Here is a 16,364-nt window from a genome sequence, read left to right as displayed (position 1 = left end):
GTCCCTCTTCAATTTGTTTCATCTGCTGGACTATATGACATTTAGACACAGAGGCAACAGGAAACTTTGGTTTCTTCTGAATGCTTGGTATCTATTTAGCTAGCTTAACAGTATGACTGCTTTGTTTTCATCTAATGGACAGTACTCAGGATAAAGTCTTGGTGAGTTGGATCTGGGATGGTTTGCCTGTAAATTAAAATTGTGATAAATCAATTTATTTCAGAAAAATGTAAAATTGGTGTTGTGCTTTTTGGAGTGTATAACTGCTGCCAAAGCCTAATGTCAGCAATGTTGACCTTGTTTGGCCTTGGTAGATAGTGTAGATAGAGTTTGAAAGTGATGATCTGTCTCTAGAATTTGAAGAGGTGTAAAATATTAATATGTTATAAAATGTTCTGAGCATATGTAAACATATTTTGCACCAGGCACCCAAGCACTCCGATCAGCATTCATGCACTTCCATTATTCAAGTTTCTTTTCACAATCTGGCAATATATGAAAGGTTAAACTTTTCTTTCCCATCATGTAGTGGTTTGAACAACCAACAGCAACACAGTTCCTTGGTGTTTACACTCAAAGAAACTAAACTCTCGGAAAAATTCAGCAATTATGTAAGCAAAACGCAGTGAGTTTTCGAATGAACGAGGGTTTGTTTTCACCAAGTGCTCGTTACTAGGGGCAGTTTGCCAGGCATTACCGAATCGGTCTATTGCTACAGTGAAAACAAACAGAAAACAAACACAACAGTTAGGATCATGGAGATGGATGTGCACTTACATGATACCAGTTGATTTTGGGGGAAGTGACCTAGTGGTTGGAAGTGTATTACAATTTGATTGAAATCCCTGGTGTGTTCAGTAGAGAAGCTGAGAAAAACAGGAAAAGCTTGGAAACACACAACGAGTTTGTAAATGATTGGTTTAAAACAGTGTATCATTTTTGTCTAAATGAGAAAGCCAACTTTATGCTGCTAAAAGCAAATGTCACACCTTCTCATGATATTGGGAGAGAAATCACAGTATGGATTACTAAAGAGGCTAAAGAGGCTTTTATTGTGACTGCACACTATTCCAGTATGGCTGGGCTTGGGAATCTTCCTCACTCATAGCATTACTGTGGTGACAAAATGCTAAAGCTACCAGTAACAAAATGACATCCACCGACATAAACATTCTTCCAAGCTGGATTCCATGGACTGTTTTCACGATTCTGCCTTTTGCAGACATTTATCCATTTCTGTCATAATTCAGGGTCATTATTTAGAAATCGAAAGAAGCCAGGTTTATTTTTCATCATGTTCCCTCCCAATATCTTGCTCATTATTGTCGTGGGAAGGCTTAGGAGACAGAGACTGAGGCCCAATGTAGGAGATCCCCCCTACCTTGGGCTTCAGTCCTCACCTCAACTAATTCTGGCTGGTCTTTTCTTCTTTCCAGTAAATGTATTTTCTGCAGGAAATCCATTGATTTCATCAATTCTTAGCGTTGTTTCTTCTGTGAATTAAACATTGAGGAGATCGAGTACCATTTCTCCATTAATGCGTAAAACCAGCACAAAAAAAAAATAAAAAAAAAAAAAATAAAATCAACCAATGAAACTCTACGGACATACCTGCCATCTTTAACATTCTACTGGCTGATGAGCCAAAATTCAAAAACTCTACAAGAACCCAACCCACCTTTAGCCAAAATCTACGGAATTCACACATTCCAAACCCCCCAAAATACATACTGACCAATAAATCAAATTAATCTAACATTTTAAGTTGCCGTGACTAGGCGTGCCCTTCAAGCACTGCCCAAGGGGAGTGTTGATGGGGGGTTCTGCCACCCATCACCCCCCGCAATACATTCTCTTCACCTCAGTGTGTATGGCAATATAGAGCTGCATTTGCACTGTAAAATGATAGACCAAATACATTTTCATCTGGAAACACCAAACTTTCGTTCACTTCTTTCTACCGGCTGGATTGCTTCTTTCGTTTTTCTTCTTCTTCTTCTTCCTCTTCTTTCTTTCTTTCTTCTTTCTTTCTTTTTTTTCTTCTCTTTCTTTCTTTTTTTCTTTCTTTCTTTCTTTCTTTCTTTCTTTCTTTCTTTCTTTCTTTCTTTCTTTCTTTCTTACTTTCTTTCTTTTTTTGGGCATTTGGAACACTTGATGGGCTCAGGTATTAAACTAGGATGGTTACTAAAGTCAATTTCTTCTTCATTGCCACTGTATAGTCTTACTAATAACCCAGAATCAACGCAACTTTCCTCACTGGCGTTCTGCCACGAAGTGATCATCTCTGAACTGCCAAACCTTGCGGCGAGCAACTGAAAGTGTGAAATGCATGATATGCAGATAATTATAAATAAGTGTATAGATATATCTTAAAACAAGTAAATGAAGTATTATAACTTTAAAATCATAAATGTGTAACAGCAGACACTGAAAATTAGCCAAATATCGTTTTGACAAGCGCATAGTAACACATGAACTACTTTGGATATTGCAGTAATAAGTTATGTGGTCATTGTTGTGGTATTCCTGGCAAAGTAAATGAGATGAGGGACTTAAAATCTGAGCAGTGATATGCAGGGTATATTTTCATTATTTAGCTGTGACTATGAGGTTGCTGCAGCTTAAACTATGTTGTATCCTATTCTATTTGTTCCGCTCTAGAAGATGGCAGTGTCTTCTTTCCTCTATCTACGTGCGTTGCTATAAATAACTTGTACCCTTCTCCTCTTTACCTCTTCCATATCTTCTTCATCTCCTACTTCTATCCCATTCCTAAGGTATGGGGACCCTGAGGGTAGACAGTTTCTTTTCCCCTTTTTATTCAGGCTCACCATGGCCAATAACAAAGATTCTTTACCCTTAATAGGGGCATTAAGGCTTGCCCATTCACCAACTAGCCTATTTAAATTTGAATATGATGGTTTTCCGACCACTGATACAAATACCCCTTCTTCGACGCTTATGAACAACTCTAACCATTCCAAAACACCCACCCAGGTTATTACTCAACCTCCAGAAGGCAGCCCATCCTCTCTCACAACATTCTCCTCTCCATCTCCTATTGCACATTCCTCTTCAATGTCTACCACCTCTTCCCTTATTAATACTCTACCCCTCTTTTAATACTTGTAATGGAACTGTTTTTATCCCTGTTTTTATCAGACTGTGAAAATGCCTACTTACCTGGCTTGCTGAATATGATGCAGTTGCAGCACAGTGTTACAGTAGTTATCCCAGAGACCAGTGTAAGTCCCACATCAATATTTCCAAGATTAGCTTCCGTAGACATGACCTCCCCCATGAGGTTTATATTGGTGGATTGTCCTACCATGTCTGGGCATCCACCCAGAGAAACACTGAGACTCAACTTCAGGCAGGCTATCTGGGTAGGAGCTTGGATTATCCAGTCTTTATGGCAGGATGAACAGGTACCCCTGCTTTAGAAGGAACTGAAGGAGTTGGGAGTTGAGGTGGTTGCTCTCTCTGAGGTGAGAAGACCATAGATTGGTTATGGCAACCTTACAGGTCCACTTCAACCCCCGACCCCCCTGATCAGTTTACAGTGCTCAAAAACTATACAGACCCTGTAGGTCTCTGGGATTCCATTTAGCGTGAAACACTTGATACAGCACAGAAGTCCATTAGTGAATGCTGTAGGACAAGGCAGAATTTCATCTCACTAGTGACATTGGAAGCCACAGATGCGTCATGCATGGGTGGACTGAATGGCATTTGGGATTTGCGCCATTCCTTGGTGCTCAGGCCTCAGACACTACTAAGAAGGGACATTTCATCAGGAATCTTGCTAGGAGGTTGAAGGCCATTTCCTTGTTAATGACCTTCATCTTTCCTACCAAGCCCCAAGAAAACAACTCCAGGCCCCCCTTACTGATGACTGCAGTCAGATCATCTCAGATCATGCAGTTCGTGAACATTGTTGAGTATATTGAGCACCTGTATCACGTAGATCCTGCAACAGTTAGTTTGGATACTATTGATGTCACAGTCACAGTGTCAGACCCACCCATTAGTGAGGAACCTCCTACCTCAACTGAGGTCAGTAAGGCGATCTCCAAGCTGAAGAATGGGAAGGCTGCAAATATATGAGGTATCCCTGCTGCATTGTTAAAGGCTGGGGGTGAACCTATGGCACAGGGCTTGCATACAGTCCTGGCTACCATCTGACAGTCCAGTTCCATTCCCTTGGACCTGTTGAAGGGCATGGCCATCCCTCTGTAGAAGAGAAAAGGGGATTGTTGTGACTGTAGCAATTACCATGGCATCACACTACTCAGCATACCAGGCAGGGTTTTTGTTCACATCCTTCTGAAATGGATCCATGACCACCTACTAAGCCACCAGACTGGAGCAGTCTGGATTCACTCCTGATAATTCCACAACAGACTGTACTCTAGCACTTTGAGTAATTGTGGAACACTGGTGTGGTGTCAGCCATGGGCTGCTTGCAGCCTACATCGATCACAAGAAGGCATTTGAGTCTGTGGATTGTGAATTATTATGTGAGATCCTGAAACTCAGGGGAAATTCCAATATGCAAGCTTATATACTGGTATTGAAAGTGTTTTAAAGTTTAGTGGAGGCCTGTCCAGCTTCTTCCCTGTTAGTTCAGGAGTGAGGCAAGGCTGTGTCCTTGCGTTAACACTTTTCAACACTTACATGGACTGGACAAGGGGCAAAGGTAGTATCCAAAGTCACTGGAGAAATACTGGGCAATATAAAGGTCACAAACCTTGACTTTGCCGACGATGTTGCTATCCTATCTGAGTCTCTGGAATCTCTGGTGGTAGTGGCTTTGATGCATTCAGCAACGAGGCAAAACCCCTGGGCTTAGTGGTCTCCTAGGCCAAGGCCGAGATCCAGGAATTCAGGGGCCTGTTAGGGGATCCTGTTCTGTCAATACATGCATGCAGTGAAGGTGTAGAAGTCAGAGAGATGGTTACATACCTTGGTAATGCAGTCCATGTCTCTGGACTATCAGACCAGGAAGTCAGTAGATGGATTGGTCTGGCAGTTGGAGCCATGAACTATGTCAGCAAAAGCATTTTGAGTACCTATGTAGAAGGATTAAGTTATTTGTCTTTAAGGCCAGTTTTGCTCTATGGAAGTGAAACCTGAACACTATGTAGTGTCCTGGAGTCACATCTCAATACCTTTTGTAACAAGTCCTTACACTAAATCATAGGGTACAGTTGGCAGGACCATGTATCCAACCAATGGCTACACCATGAGACTGGCATTTGCATAATCCATGACCGCCAACTCAGGCTAAATGGGCACCTAGCTCATTTCCCAATGGATAACCCTGCCCATAAGGTTCTCTCTTCACAAGACAATCCAGTGTGGAGGAGGCGAGTGGGACAACCTAGGAGGTCATATCTTAGGCAGCTCAATCAGATCTGCCGTGAGGAGCTAGAAATGGGCCAAGGGCCCCTGTCGGCATCAATTCTGTTGATTGATTGATTGAATTTGTCAGTGGGAGCACAATCAGGTGATCTACAGTGAAATTGCTAAACTGATTTTAAAACATTATTTTTATTGTCTAAAAATGTCATAATATTGTCATATTATTTTGCTATCCAAATCTTTATATATACAAGAAAGAGAATCCTACGGTAGATTTTTTTTTTTTTTTATGTTTTTCACAAAATGTTTCATCATAATATGATATAATTTTTTACTGATATTGGTATAAAAGTGTTCCATGAACATTCACAAACTCTCTCACGTCGGCTGCAAGACAACGAGCCAGAGCAGGCGCTTACTACTTGTTTGGTAGTTTCCTCATCCTTGTACCTATACTATACTATACATCTGGGATGGTCCCCTTAAAGTGAAAGTAAAACCAGAATCACACATCAAAGGCCACAGATTTATGGACAAGCAGCAGGGTCCAACCTTTTTACTTCCCCCTTCAGCAAGAGCAAACAAACCACTACTTTGTAAAGCTTAATGACCTTTCCTGTGATTTATACTTGAATAAGAAACCGAGCTTTATCCTTCTACATATAATTGGTGTGAGGGTTATTGACCTGCATAAGAGCTGGAAACATGGGAGGTTATTCTGAATTGTTACCTAATAATTGGGTCAGTACATATCATGAGCAGTCTATTGGAACCAGTTTCATTAGTATCAGCAATGCAGACTTTTTAATTATTCTGCTATTAGGAACACTTGCAGTGTAGCTATATGTAGTTGACTCAAAACATTTAAGAAGTGATTGCTTTCTTCACTCCCGCAGATAAATTTATAGAGCAGCCAGTATTATATTAAATTTCTGTATGTTATATAGTTTGTGTCTGTGGTTCTGATGTTTGCAGTGACCTTAAAGTTGTTATGCATTGAGTGTTTTTTATGGGATTTTTCCTTTATGATTTTAAGATGTAGATTCCATCCAGGGCCACTTGTAATTTGTAATGGATGCTTTAAGGTAAAATTTCCTTATACATCCATAGTGCTGGTGAGACTACATGGCTTTGTCAATTCAGGAAAAACCAGTATGCTTTCAGCACATACGAATAGGCAAGATAAAGCTTTGATTGATTCCTTATTTGATCATAAGTCACTAAGGAGACCTGCCAGATTAAAGCTACATGGTGAAGATGCATTAAATTCTACATACGTAGTTTTAGCTAGACTTCTAGAACACTTTACTACCATTCCAGTATTAGTTAGTATGCTTCATTATACAAGAAAGGGAGAACTTTTAGGATAGAAATTGCCTACCATAGAATTTAGGCTTCTGAGATATATTTTTTTGTACTATTTGTCAAGAAAAGTAGATATAAGGTGTAACTTCTTAAAATTACTTCCAGATAACATATATAAACTGCATTTTATGCATTATTTAACACATTGGTTCAAGTATACAAGAGGACCCCACCAACCAGGGAGATATGGCATTTGGTAGGGGGTTCAGGGGTAAAGCCTCCTGAGTAGGAAATTTTTTGGTTAATATAGCTAACTTTATGGTAATATCTGTTTGGAATGGGGTTAGTCTTTGATGTTGGAAGTCCTGTTGTAGAGTTTTGCCAAATATACTAAAGGACTGTACAAGCTGGGGAGAAATGGTAATTAGGAGGGTGTCCAATTACACAATGTGTAGTAGGAGGTTTAAGAAATTTTTGATGCATACAGAGATGTTTGTGGTAGTATGTGTGTTTAGGATAGGGTTCTTTCATTCATTCATTCATTCAAGTTGGGGACTTAGTCTGTGGCAGGTGCAGTCCTATTGTAAACTTTTACCCATTATATTCCTAGAATGTTATAACAGTTATGAAAAGACTGGTATTCTATAACATTTTATCTCCCCCTTTGGTAGCTGTTAAGCAGCAGTTGCCACAGGATAAGGCTGAAAGAGTTGCTCCGCATCATCTGATCACAAAAAAACGTTCTGCAGAAAATGGAGACAACCAGCAACCAAAGAAGAGTAAGCGGGATTTTGGGGGTAACCAAGTTTTATATTGATTCTTCTATATTAAGAGACAAACTGGATGTGGTCCTAATGGTTCAAATGGAACTAATTGTGTTATAACATTTAACAAAAGATTGGTATTCCATAACATTTCATCTCTTTTGCTAGCTGTTAAGCAGCAGTTGCCACAGGATAAGACTGAAAGAGTTGCTCCGCCTCAGCCACAGGATAAGACTGAAAGAGTTGCTCGGCCTCAGCCACAGAATAAGACTGAAAGAGTTGCTCGGCCTCAGCCACAGGATAAGACTGAAAGAGTTGCTCAGCCTCAGCCTGTTGACAAAAAATGTCCTGCTGAAAATGGAGATGGCCAGAAACCAAAGAAAAGTAAGTAATTTTTTTTCTCTCTCTCTCTCTCTCTCTCTCTCTCTCTCTCTCTCTCTCTCTCTCTCTCTCTCTCTCTCTCTCTCTCTCTCTCTCTCTCTCTCTCTTTCTCTCTCTCTCTCTTTTTTTAAGGGGGGGGGGGTAACATTGAAGTTTTATATTGATGCATTTCATATGAATAACAAGTATGGCAGAGGCAAGACTGGTTGCATGTGGAAATTTCATCAGAATTTTGTTTTTTGAAAATCTGCATATAATTTTAACCCAATGCCACCGGGTAAAAAAGTTTGGCAAGTAGACATAATAACAGGATTGTTGGCTCGCATCGGCAGTTTCCCCTGTTTGTGCCCGGCTCATTCAGTAATTTGCAAGCGACATTTAGCACCTAAAAGCTTTTATTTTCTAATAATTTATGAAAATATTATAAATTTGAAGGTTTACCTTCATTATAAGTGCTATTGCCTAAAATCTTTACCATATGGATGATGCCGCTACTATTGGAGAAAAACAAACTCTGTCTAATGAGCCAATGGCGCGGGAATGGTCACGATACAATGCCATCCGTTTTTCAGTCCACAACAGCCATGGCATTGTACGTACATGCCACCCAGTGACTAGTCGTTAATATGTATCACTTTTTTAATAAAGTTTGTGGATACAGAAATAAACAAAGTCAAAATTTGGGGCCTAACATATTCAGGGTACAGTATTGGAATGAAGTTTGTTATATCATTTTTATTAATAAGATTGGTAGTTAATGAGTTACTGATGCCTCAAAGCCTATGAAAGTTCACTTCAAATATTTAACTTTTGTAGGTTTAGGGGGAGGGGGATTCAGTCCTCTTAGGATACCTCAAAAATCTTCAGGGGAGAAGTATGATTAAATAGTCTGCATCCCTACTTGAATACATGTAATTATCTCTGAGTGTTATCTTTTTATAGGCCTCTAAATTTTACTTTGTCGGTCTACCTCGGTGACAATATTTTTAAGTTGAGATTATGACAATGATTGATATGGTGTGTCCTTAGGGAGAAAGATGAATGAAAGTAATTTGTATGGTATGACACATGCATGTTAGCATATATATTGAAGTACATGTTCTAGGTGTATTTGTAAGCCACATTATATACAATTTTTTTTTTCTCTCTCTCTCTCTGCCGTGTACTTTGAATTTGAAGGGAAACCAAGAAAGAAGAAACTTGGAGGAGACATTACAGAAGCAAAACAAAATATAGATGTTAAGAAGAAAGAGACTGAAAAAACTAAAGCAGGAGAGACAAAAAGTAATCCAGGAGAAAGAAGAAGTAATACAGGAGAAACAAAAACTGTGGTAACAGGAGAAAAAGGAGAATTAGTAAAAAAGCGTGAGTATCCAAATGTAGTTAATTATCATATGATATTAGTTATTTTCTTCTTGAAAGCAAGATTTCCAGATTATAGCAGATATTGTGTATTTTGATTTTAACAGGACCATAACTAGTTTCTTTACTTTCAAATAGGGAAGAAGATTTTTAAGAAGAAAAAGAAGCCTAAAGAAAACCAAAGCACAGTTGAGAAGATAGATAACCAAAGCACAGTTGAGCTGATAGATAACAGTAACTTTGATTTTGGAAACTCGGAAAGATCGTTCAAGAACCTTGAGGGAAGTATATCACCCAAAACACTAAGAGTCCTGCAGCAATTAGGCTTCAAGGAGATGACAGAGATTCAAGCAAAGGCAATCCCTAAGCTTCTTCAAGGACTAGACCTGCGAGGGACAGCCAAGACTGGATCTGGAAAGACCTTGGCCTTTACCATCCCAGTGATCGAGTTGATGAGCAAACTGAACTTCATGCCCAGTCAAGGTAAGTTGTGAAGATTGTAACTTGGTGCAAAATTTTTGGTTCGCAAAACGAACTAAGTTCAGAGAACTATGCATTGTCAGGATTTTGAAACAGATTGTGGATTTTGAAAATGTTTTAGACTTTGGTATATTGGATATCATGTTTTCGAATAGCAATTTCACTTTGTGATATTAGAATTTGAAGTTGTTTACAACTATTTTATATCATGCTATAATAGAAAACTATTGCAATGATAAAATTGAACCTGAAATAAAGAGGAGGAATATTCCTATAGGTACTGGAGTTGTCATCCTCTCTCCAACTCGTGAGTTGTCTATACAGACACGTGATGTTTTGGCGCCCTTCGCTAAGGCACACTCATTGACGATGGAGTTGATTATAGGTGGTACCAATATGAAAACTGAAGCTGCAAAATTACGGCAAGGTAAGATCTGATATGTGCTTTGAATGTTAGATATTGTTCTGTTAACCCTTTCCCTGATGCGTGCATCATTCGATGACTGCACTGAGGGCTTCCAAGCAGATACGTTCATTGTTTGTCATTATTTGTACGACCGTGACAAAATTCTTCTATAAAACCTAGCTCATTTACTGGATTGTAGCATGGCCTTGCATGGATAAAGCCCTTGTTGTAGGGAACAACATCATTATGTTTTTTATATATCGATCAATATATTTCAAAATATATTAGAAAAACTCACATAAAGAATAAGCAGTACGATTACCGTTTCATTTCGTAAGATTTGGCAATTAATGATGAGTCAATTACTAGATTTTTATCATTTATTTCTCATTACTTATTGTCTAGTATTGATATTAACATCATGACCCCAGTGTCAATATTGTCAACAATAATGATATTGATAGCATTAGAGAAAATAAAAAGTCCCTGAAAACTTAAGGACTGGAGGAATAAGGTCAGTTCTGGTAGGCCTACCAAATGACTCCTTGGTGTTAAGCACTTGTGGGAACATCTCTGTGTAAAGAAAATTCACAAAACAAAACCACATTGGACTATGCAATTACTCGACCCTAGTAGGTTTAAGTAAAATAAAATTATATAAAAAAAACTTGTCAGCAAGGAATGAATAGAGAAGGACTATGCTCATGATCAGATTTTTTTACACATTAAACTTTTACAGGTGTGAATATTATAGTTGCTACACCAGGAAGGTTCCTTGATCACCTCAGATCGACTAAAGACTTCATCTTCAAAAACATGGCTTGTCTTGTTCTTGACGAGGCAGATCGTATTCTTGATACAGGATTTGAGCATGATCTCAAAAAAATCTTACAACATCTACCAAGTCTGTATCATTTTTTACTTTATATTTATGAAATATTGAAATTTAATGTTTATGATGGTCTTTTTATCTTTAGAGGTACAGCCCCCTCCACTTCAAAGGAACTGGCAGTTTTGATGACTGTATCCAAAATGCATCCCCATACTGGTGTTGGCATATGTTTTGAATATAGGAGTAAAATCTTACTTCACATATTCGCAGAACTATGTGGTGAATTTTGAAATGGAGGGGACTGTATATAGATACTCTGGACATGTACATTGAATTGTAGATATAGTGCCTTTAGTTGCTATGTCCAGTACAGTGCATTCCATTTTTTAAACAGGCGAACGTCAGACGATTTTGTTCAGCGCAACAAAAGATACCAAGACAAATGCTTTAGCCCCTCTTGCTCTTAAGGCCAATCCTGTAGAAGTTGATGTAGACTCAGACAAAAATGAAGCAACAGTGGATGGCTTAGAACAGGGTAAGTATAGAACTAGCTTTTATTGTTATTATTATTTTTATTTATTTATTTTTTTTTTTTCCATCATTATCATACATTCTACAAAAAAAATTAATCAATACTCAAAAAGTTATTGCAATCAATCCTCACATGTGTAAAAAAATGAGAGAAAAAACTAAAGGCTTTGTAAATAGAACATTTAAAGTGAGAAGTATAGGATTAGCATCTAACAGCAGATGAATTTCTGGAATCAAAATAAAAGCAATGTTAAGAAGGAGGTTTTGAATCCAACAGTAATATTTTAATCATGAAGAGTTAATGTGATGATGTTAAAAATCCCCATTTTTTTGTATACTGGTTTTACCTCCTTTATTTTTCCAAGGCTAGATAGAGTTTTCATGAAGTATATCTTTTATTACAGCTTATGTGGTGTGTCCTATTGAGAAGAGGGTTTCCCTTCTCTGTAGACTTATTAAAGAGAATCAGGACAAAAAAGTCATGATTTTCCTTAACAGCGTCTGGAATGTCAAGTATTACCACCACATCCTTAACTGCTTGGAAGTTCCTGTTTCCCTACTCCATGTACGTTTTATGGAAAAAGATTTTCTAGTATTTAAGATCTTTTTTTCTTTCTTTCTTTCTTTCTTTCTTTCTTTCTTTTTCTTTTTTTATTGGCTGCTATTGTTGTTTTGATATACTCTTCTTTTCTTTTTCTTTTTTATTGCTTATTATATAATTACCAGAGTAATGCAATTGTTAGAAATTATATGGGTGCTTTGTCATCCTAATAAAATCTAGCTTAAACTAAGTGGTAATTATAAACAAAAATTCAGTGTCTGTGATTTCTAATCACCTAGATGTGTAATCACTCATAAATCAATGTCATCATTTGGTATTGGGTAAATTAGGTCTCCTTAACTTCCCCAATTTCAGTTTTCTCTTCTCATAATAATAATGGCTATAACTCCAGATTCCTTTTTTTATTTTATTATTTTTTTTTCTATCCTTTAGGGGAGGCTGTCGCAAAATAAACGAACTGATGGATTCTTCACTTTCAAAAATCAAACAAAAGGTACACTTTTGTGCACAGATGTGGGTGCGAGAGGCTGGGACATTAAAGGCATCGACTTGATAATCCAGTTTGATCCTCCCTCCGACCCCATGTAAGTGTATTCTGTGGTCTAGATTTTTCATTATCATTATCTAGCGCCATTCTGAAATATGTGCTCAATTCTATTTATAGCGTAACTTTTGTGTGTGTGTGTGTGTGTGTGTGTGTGTGTTTGTTTGTTTGTTTGTTTGTTTGTTTGTTTGTTTGTGTGTGTGTGTGTCATGAAACACCAGTTCCCCTCAATAACTCCACACATAAAATTAATCATTATTCCTAAAGAAAATATTCAGCATTCTTTGTTTTGTTTTTTTCTCTAACTATAACATCAAAAAATATGTACTTTAACAGGGAGTACATTCACCGGGTTGGAAGAACGGCCAGAGCTGGAGACAGTGGCAGTGCTATACTGTTTCTTCAACCACATGAAACTAATTTCATTTCTTATATGAAGTCTCACAGTGTTACTCTTCCTCACATGGATATTTCATGGAGAGAAGTAGAAGAACTTCAGGTGAGAATCAAGCTGCTTATTTTGGTTATTGTTCTATTTTGGATTGGGGACGTCTTTGAATAACATGTTTTGTTCTACCCTTTTCATATTCTTATTCGTATTATTTACAAAATTCCCGTTCTGTTTTTTCCCCAACAGACTTAGCAGCAATAGCATTATATCTCAATTTTCTCTTTGCCTTAAGGAATAGTTATATTTACAATTTTGGTTAATTTATAGCTGGTTTGCAGCTAATTCAAATGAAATTTTATAACACTATAAACCTGCAATTTGGTACAGTTTTCATTCACTTTTCAATTATATATTCCAGTTGCAAATTGATGATGTATTATTATCCATCTTAATTGTTTACTCTTTTCCTTGATTTTTGGAAATATTCTCTTATCTTATATTGTTATTTGTAATGTAATAACATTATTAAGGTTATAAATATCAGTAGTAATAGTTGCAGCATCAATATTAATAGCATAAGTATAAAAAACATTTTTCCCAAAAACTCAAGGAAAGGTGAAATCAGATAAGGTCACAATGTCTACTAATATATTCCTTGTTGGTTGAGCACTTGTGGAGTCGTCTGTGTGTAGAAACATTTCACAAAACAATGCTAGAGCAAACACTACACTTTTTTGCAGCTAATTTGTATATGTTTGCAATCAGATATTCATTCTTTTCAATCATATTCTGGTAGCAAATTATCTCTTATTCTACAGTTCATTCGTTAGCACCTTGCCTACAAGCAGCACACCCAGTAGTGTCCACTCACATAAGCCTAATACCCATATTTTGGGCCACATTATGGCAGTGAAGCATCTGGATCCAATAGGCTAATGCAATACTCTTGGTTCACTGCTGTACCAAACAAGTTTGTTTTGCCTTGTGTTGGTGCACCCATGGCCAAACCATGTATTTTAATAACTTTACAAATTAATTTATACAATGTGCTCTACAAAGCATCATCTTTGTATAAGGCTTGATAAGCCAGTAACTTGATTATGTTTAAAATCCTATCAGTCACAAGGAAGGTGACTACAGCCCTTTCCTGCAAAAGCTATGTGCCAACAATCCTAAAAGAGAATGGAAATATTGTAGTGAAATACTGACAATGCAGTATTTTGTTTCAGGTGGAGGAGTTAAACCAGCACGATGAACACCTCTCCAATATGGGAAAGAAGGCTTACCGTGCTTTTCTACGATCATACATGGCTCTTCCTCTGAAGTCTATCTTTGACCCTAGTAAACTTGATACATTAAGGGTAAGGAAGATTAGAATGTCTCATGTTTGTGAGTTCATATAGAGAGGTTCAGCACCCACGTCCATGATTATATTATAGATATTTGATTTTTTTCAGTTTATAGGTTAGTAAATGAGAATCTGATTTTGTCTGTATTTTAATGGAATTTTGTTTCTCTTGATCACAGGTCGCTAGAGCATATGGCTTCAATAAAGAACCACTGAAAGTGCGTTTATTTAGAAAGGAAAAGCGCAAATGAAAGTGGTGATTTTTAGGTTATAATGCATTTGTCTTATTTTAAAAGGTTTTCTTTTGTTCTCTACTTATTTAAGTTTTTTTTACCTCTTTTCTTTTCATTTCTCTTTTATCTTTTCTCTTCTCTTGCATTTTCTATGCTTTTCTATTTCGTTTTCTGTTTTCTCCTCTTCTGTTTTCTCTTCACATTTTTCTTCTTTGCTTTCCTTTTCTCTTCACATTTTTCTTCATTGCTCTCCTTTTCTCTTTTCTTATGTTTTCTCATTTTTCTTTTTTCTTTTCCTATCTCTCTTCTTTTCTTGTTTCTTTTCTCATTTCTTTTTTATTTTCTCATTTCTTCTGCATTCTCTTTTTTCTCATTTCTGATCTTTTCTCTTTTCTTTTCTAATTTCTCATCCTTTGTCTTTTCTTTTCTCATTTCTCTTTTTCTTATTTCTCTTTTTCTCTCATTTCTCCTCCTTTTTCTTTCTCGTTTTCTCACATTACTTCTCCTTTCTCTTTTCTTTTCCTATATCTCTTCCTTTCTCTTTTCTTTTCTCATTTCTCTTCCTTTCTCTTCTCTCAATTCTCTTTTCCTTTTTCCTTTCTCTCTGTTTTTCTTTTCTCTTTTAATTTCTCTTCCTTTCCCTTTTCTCTTTTCTCTCTTTTTCTTTTATCTTCAACCATTTGCCCAGAAATGCATTCATAAGAGGAGTTGTTGCTTTAGAATTTCACACATAACACCAGCATTGATGTATAGACTATAATGCACTACAGTCTAATGACTGGAGTGCATTAGCATGAATATATTGATGTCAGCGTTATAGATGAAAGTTAAAACTAGCAAAACATTTTATAAATGTTTTTTTTTTTTTTTTTTTTTTTTTTTTTTTTTTTTTTTTTTTTGGCATTTGGTCTTAGAACAACTTTGGACACGCATACTCTCATTTGAGTTGGAGTATCAGTTATTCTTTATAATTTCCAGTTTTATGTTACTTTTCATGTCACTGTCAGGTAAAGTGACACATTCTATATATATATATATATATATATATATATATATATATATATATATATATATATATATATATATATATATATATATATCATTGTTATGAGCAGGTTGTACTGTTACGATTAATCTTGTGCAGAATAGTGAGTGTCATCACTAAAGTGGTCATTTTAATTTTTTCTTTCTTTCTTCCTCTCTTCCTTTATTTATTTTCTTTTTTTTTTTTTTGTCAGACATTGACGCAGTCTTAGATATGAGAGCAGAGATTCAATAACAGTACAATCTGTGCTTCAAGGGATCATTAAACATTTTATATGGATGCAATGAATTTAAAATGTATAGATCTTTTCATAACATTAAAGAATATAGGAATTTTGTTGTTTTTTCCATGTATCCCCGAGTTAAGATATTGTTGCATAAAAGGTATATTTAGGTTCATGAAATTGCTGCGTTTGTATAGCATTCCACTATCATGTTCCAATAGTTATGGAAATTAGTAATAATATTAACCTGCGACAGTGGAGAAGTTGGTGACTGTCTACCAAGCTTTCAGTTTGTCTGGAAAATAAGGAATAAAACATGCATAACTTGCATAAAACATTCCACATAAAGCAGATTTAAACTAATAATTATTCATATTTGACAATTTAGAAATTTTGAAGATAAATCTATTTATATATAATAATGGAAATAACACACCTAGTACTTAAAATTGTAACTTGATTGGATACAGAATTTGTATCACTGCATTTATTCATGTTATGGATGCCTGCAGTTTATAACCAGACCTTTTCCATATGATAATAGTAATTGGGAAGATAAACATTTGAATTATTTGAAAGGATAAGCATTTTTA

General features: G+C 36.4%; 1 protein-coding gene across 5 annotated transcripts in view; it reads left to right on the top strand.

Annotated features, from left to right (window-relative positions):
- LOC113802382 (uncharacterized) overlaps window positions 1-15,884 on the top strand; it is a 17,285-nt gene extending 1,401 nt beyond the window's left edge. For 2 of the 5 annotated variants that reach the window (XM_070136709.1, XM_070136708.1), the window contains 12 exons: window positions 7,341-7,466; window positions 7,602-7,817; window positions 8,994-9,179; window positions 9,315-9,659; window positions 9,934-10,083; window positions 10,802-10,966; window positions 11,289-11,429; window positions 11,830-11,990; window positions 12,420-12,571; window positions 12,868-13,030; window positions 14,152-14,283; window positions 14,450-15,884. In XM_070136709.1, the coding sequence (XP_069992810.1) occupies window positions 7,341-7,466; window positions 7,602-7,817; window positions 8,994-9,179; window positions 9,315-9,659; window positions 9,934-10,083; window positions 10,802-10,966; window positions 11,289-11,429; window positions 11,830-11,990; window positions 12,420-12,571; window positions 12,868-13,030; window positions 14,152-14,283; window positions 14,450-14,521 (2,009 nt within the window). In that variant the 3' untranslated portion in view covers window positions 14,522-15,884. The remainder of the gene's footprint in view (window positions 1-7,340; window positions 7,467-7,601; window positions 7,818-8,993; window positions 9,180-9,314; window positions 9,660-9,933; window positions 10,084-10,801; window positions 10,967-11,288; window positions 11,430-11,829; window positions 11,991-12,419; window positions 12,572-12,867; window positions 13,031-14,151; window positions 14,284-14,449) is intronic. The other 3 variants (XM_027352955.2, XM_027352954.2, XM_027352956.2) reach the window with 2 other exon arrangements.
- The last annotated feature ends 480 nt before the right edge of the window (window positions 15,885-16,364 follow it).

This window comes from Penaeus vannamei, chromosome 22 (genome assembly GCF_042767895.1).
Source record: "Penaeus vannamei isolate JL-2024 chromosome 22, ASM4276789v1, whole genome shotgun sequence".
Classification (NCBI taxonomy): Eukaryota; Metazoa; Arthropoda; class Malacostraca; order Decapoda; family Penaeidae; genus Penaeus; species Penaeus vannamei.
The sequence above is the reverse complement of the archived record's forward strand: the minus strand, read 5'-3'. Positions and strand labels throughout refer to the sequence as shown.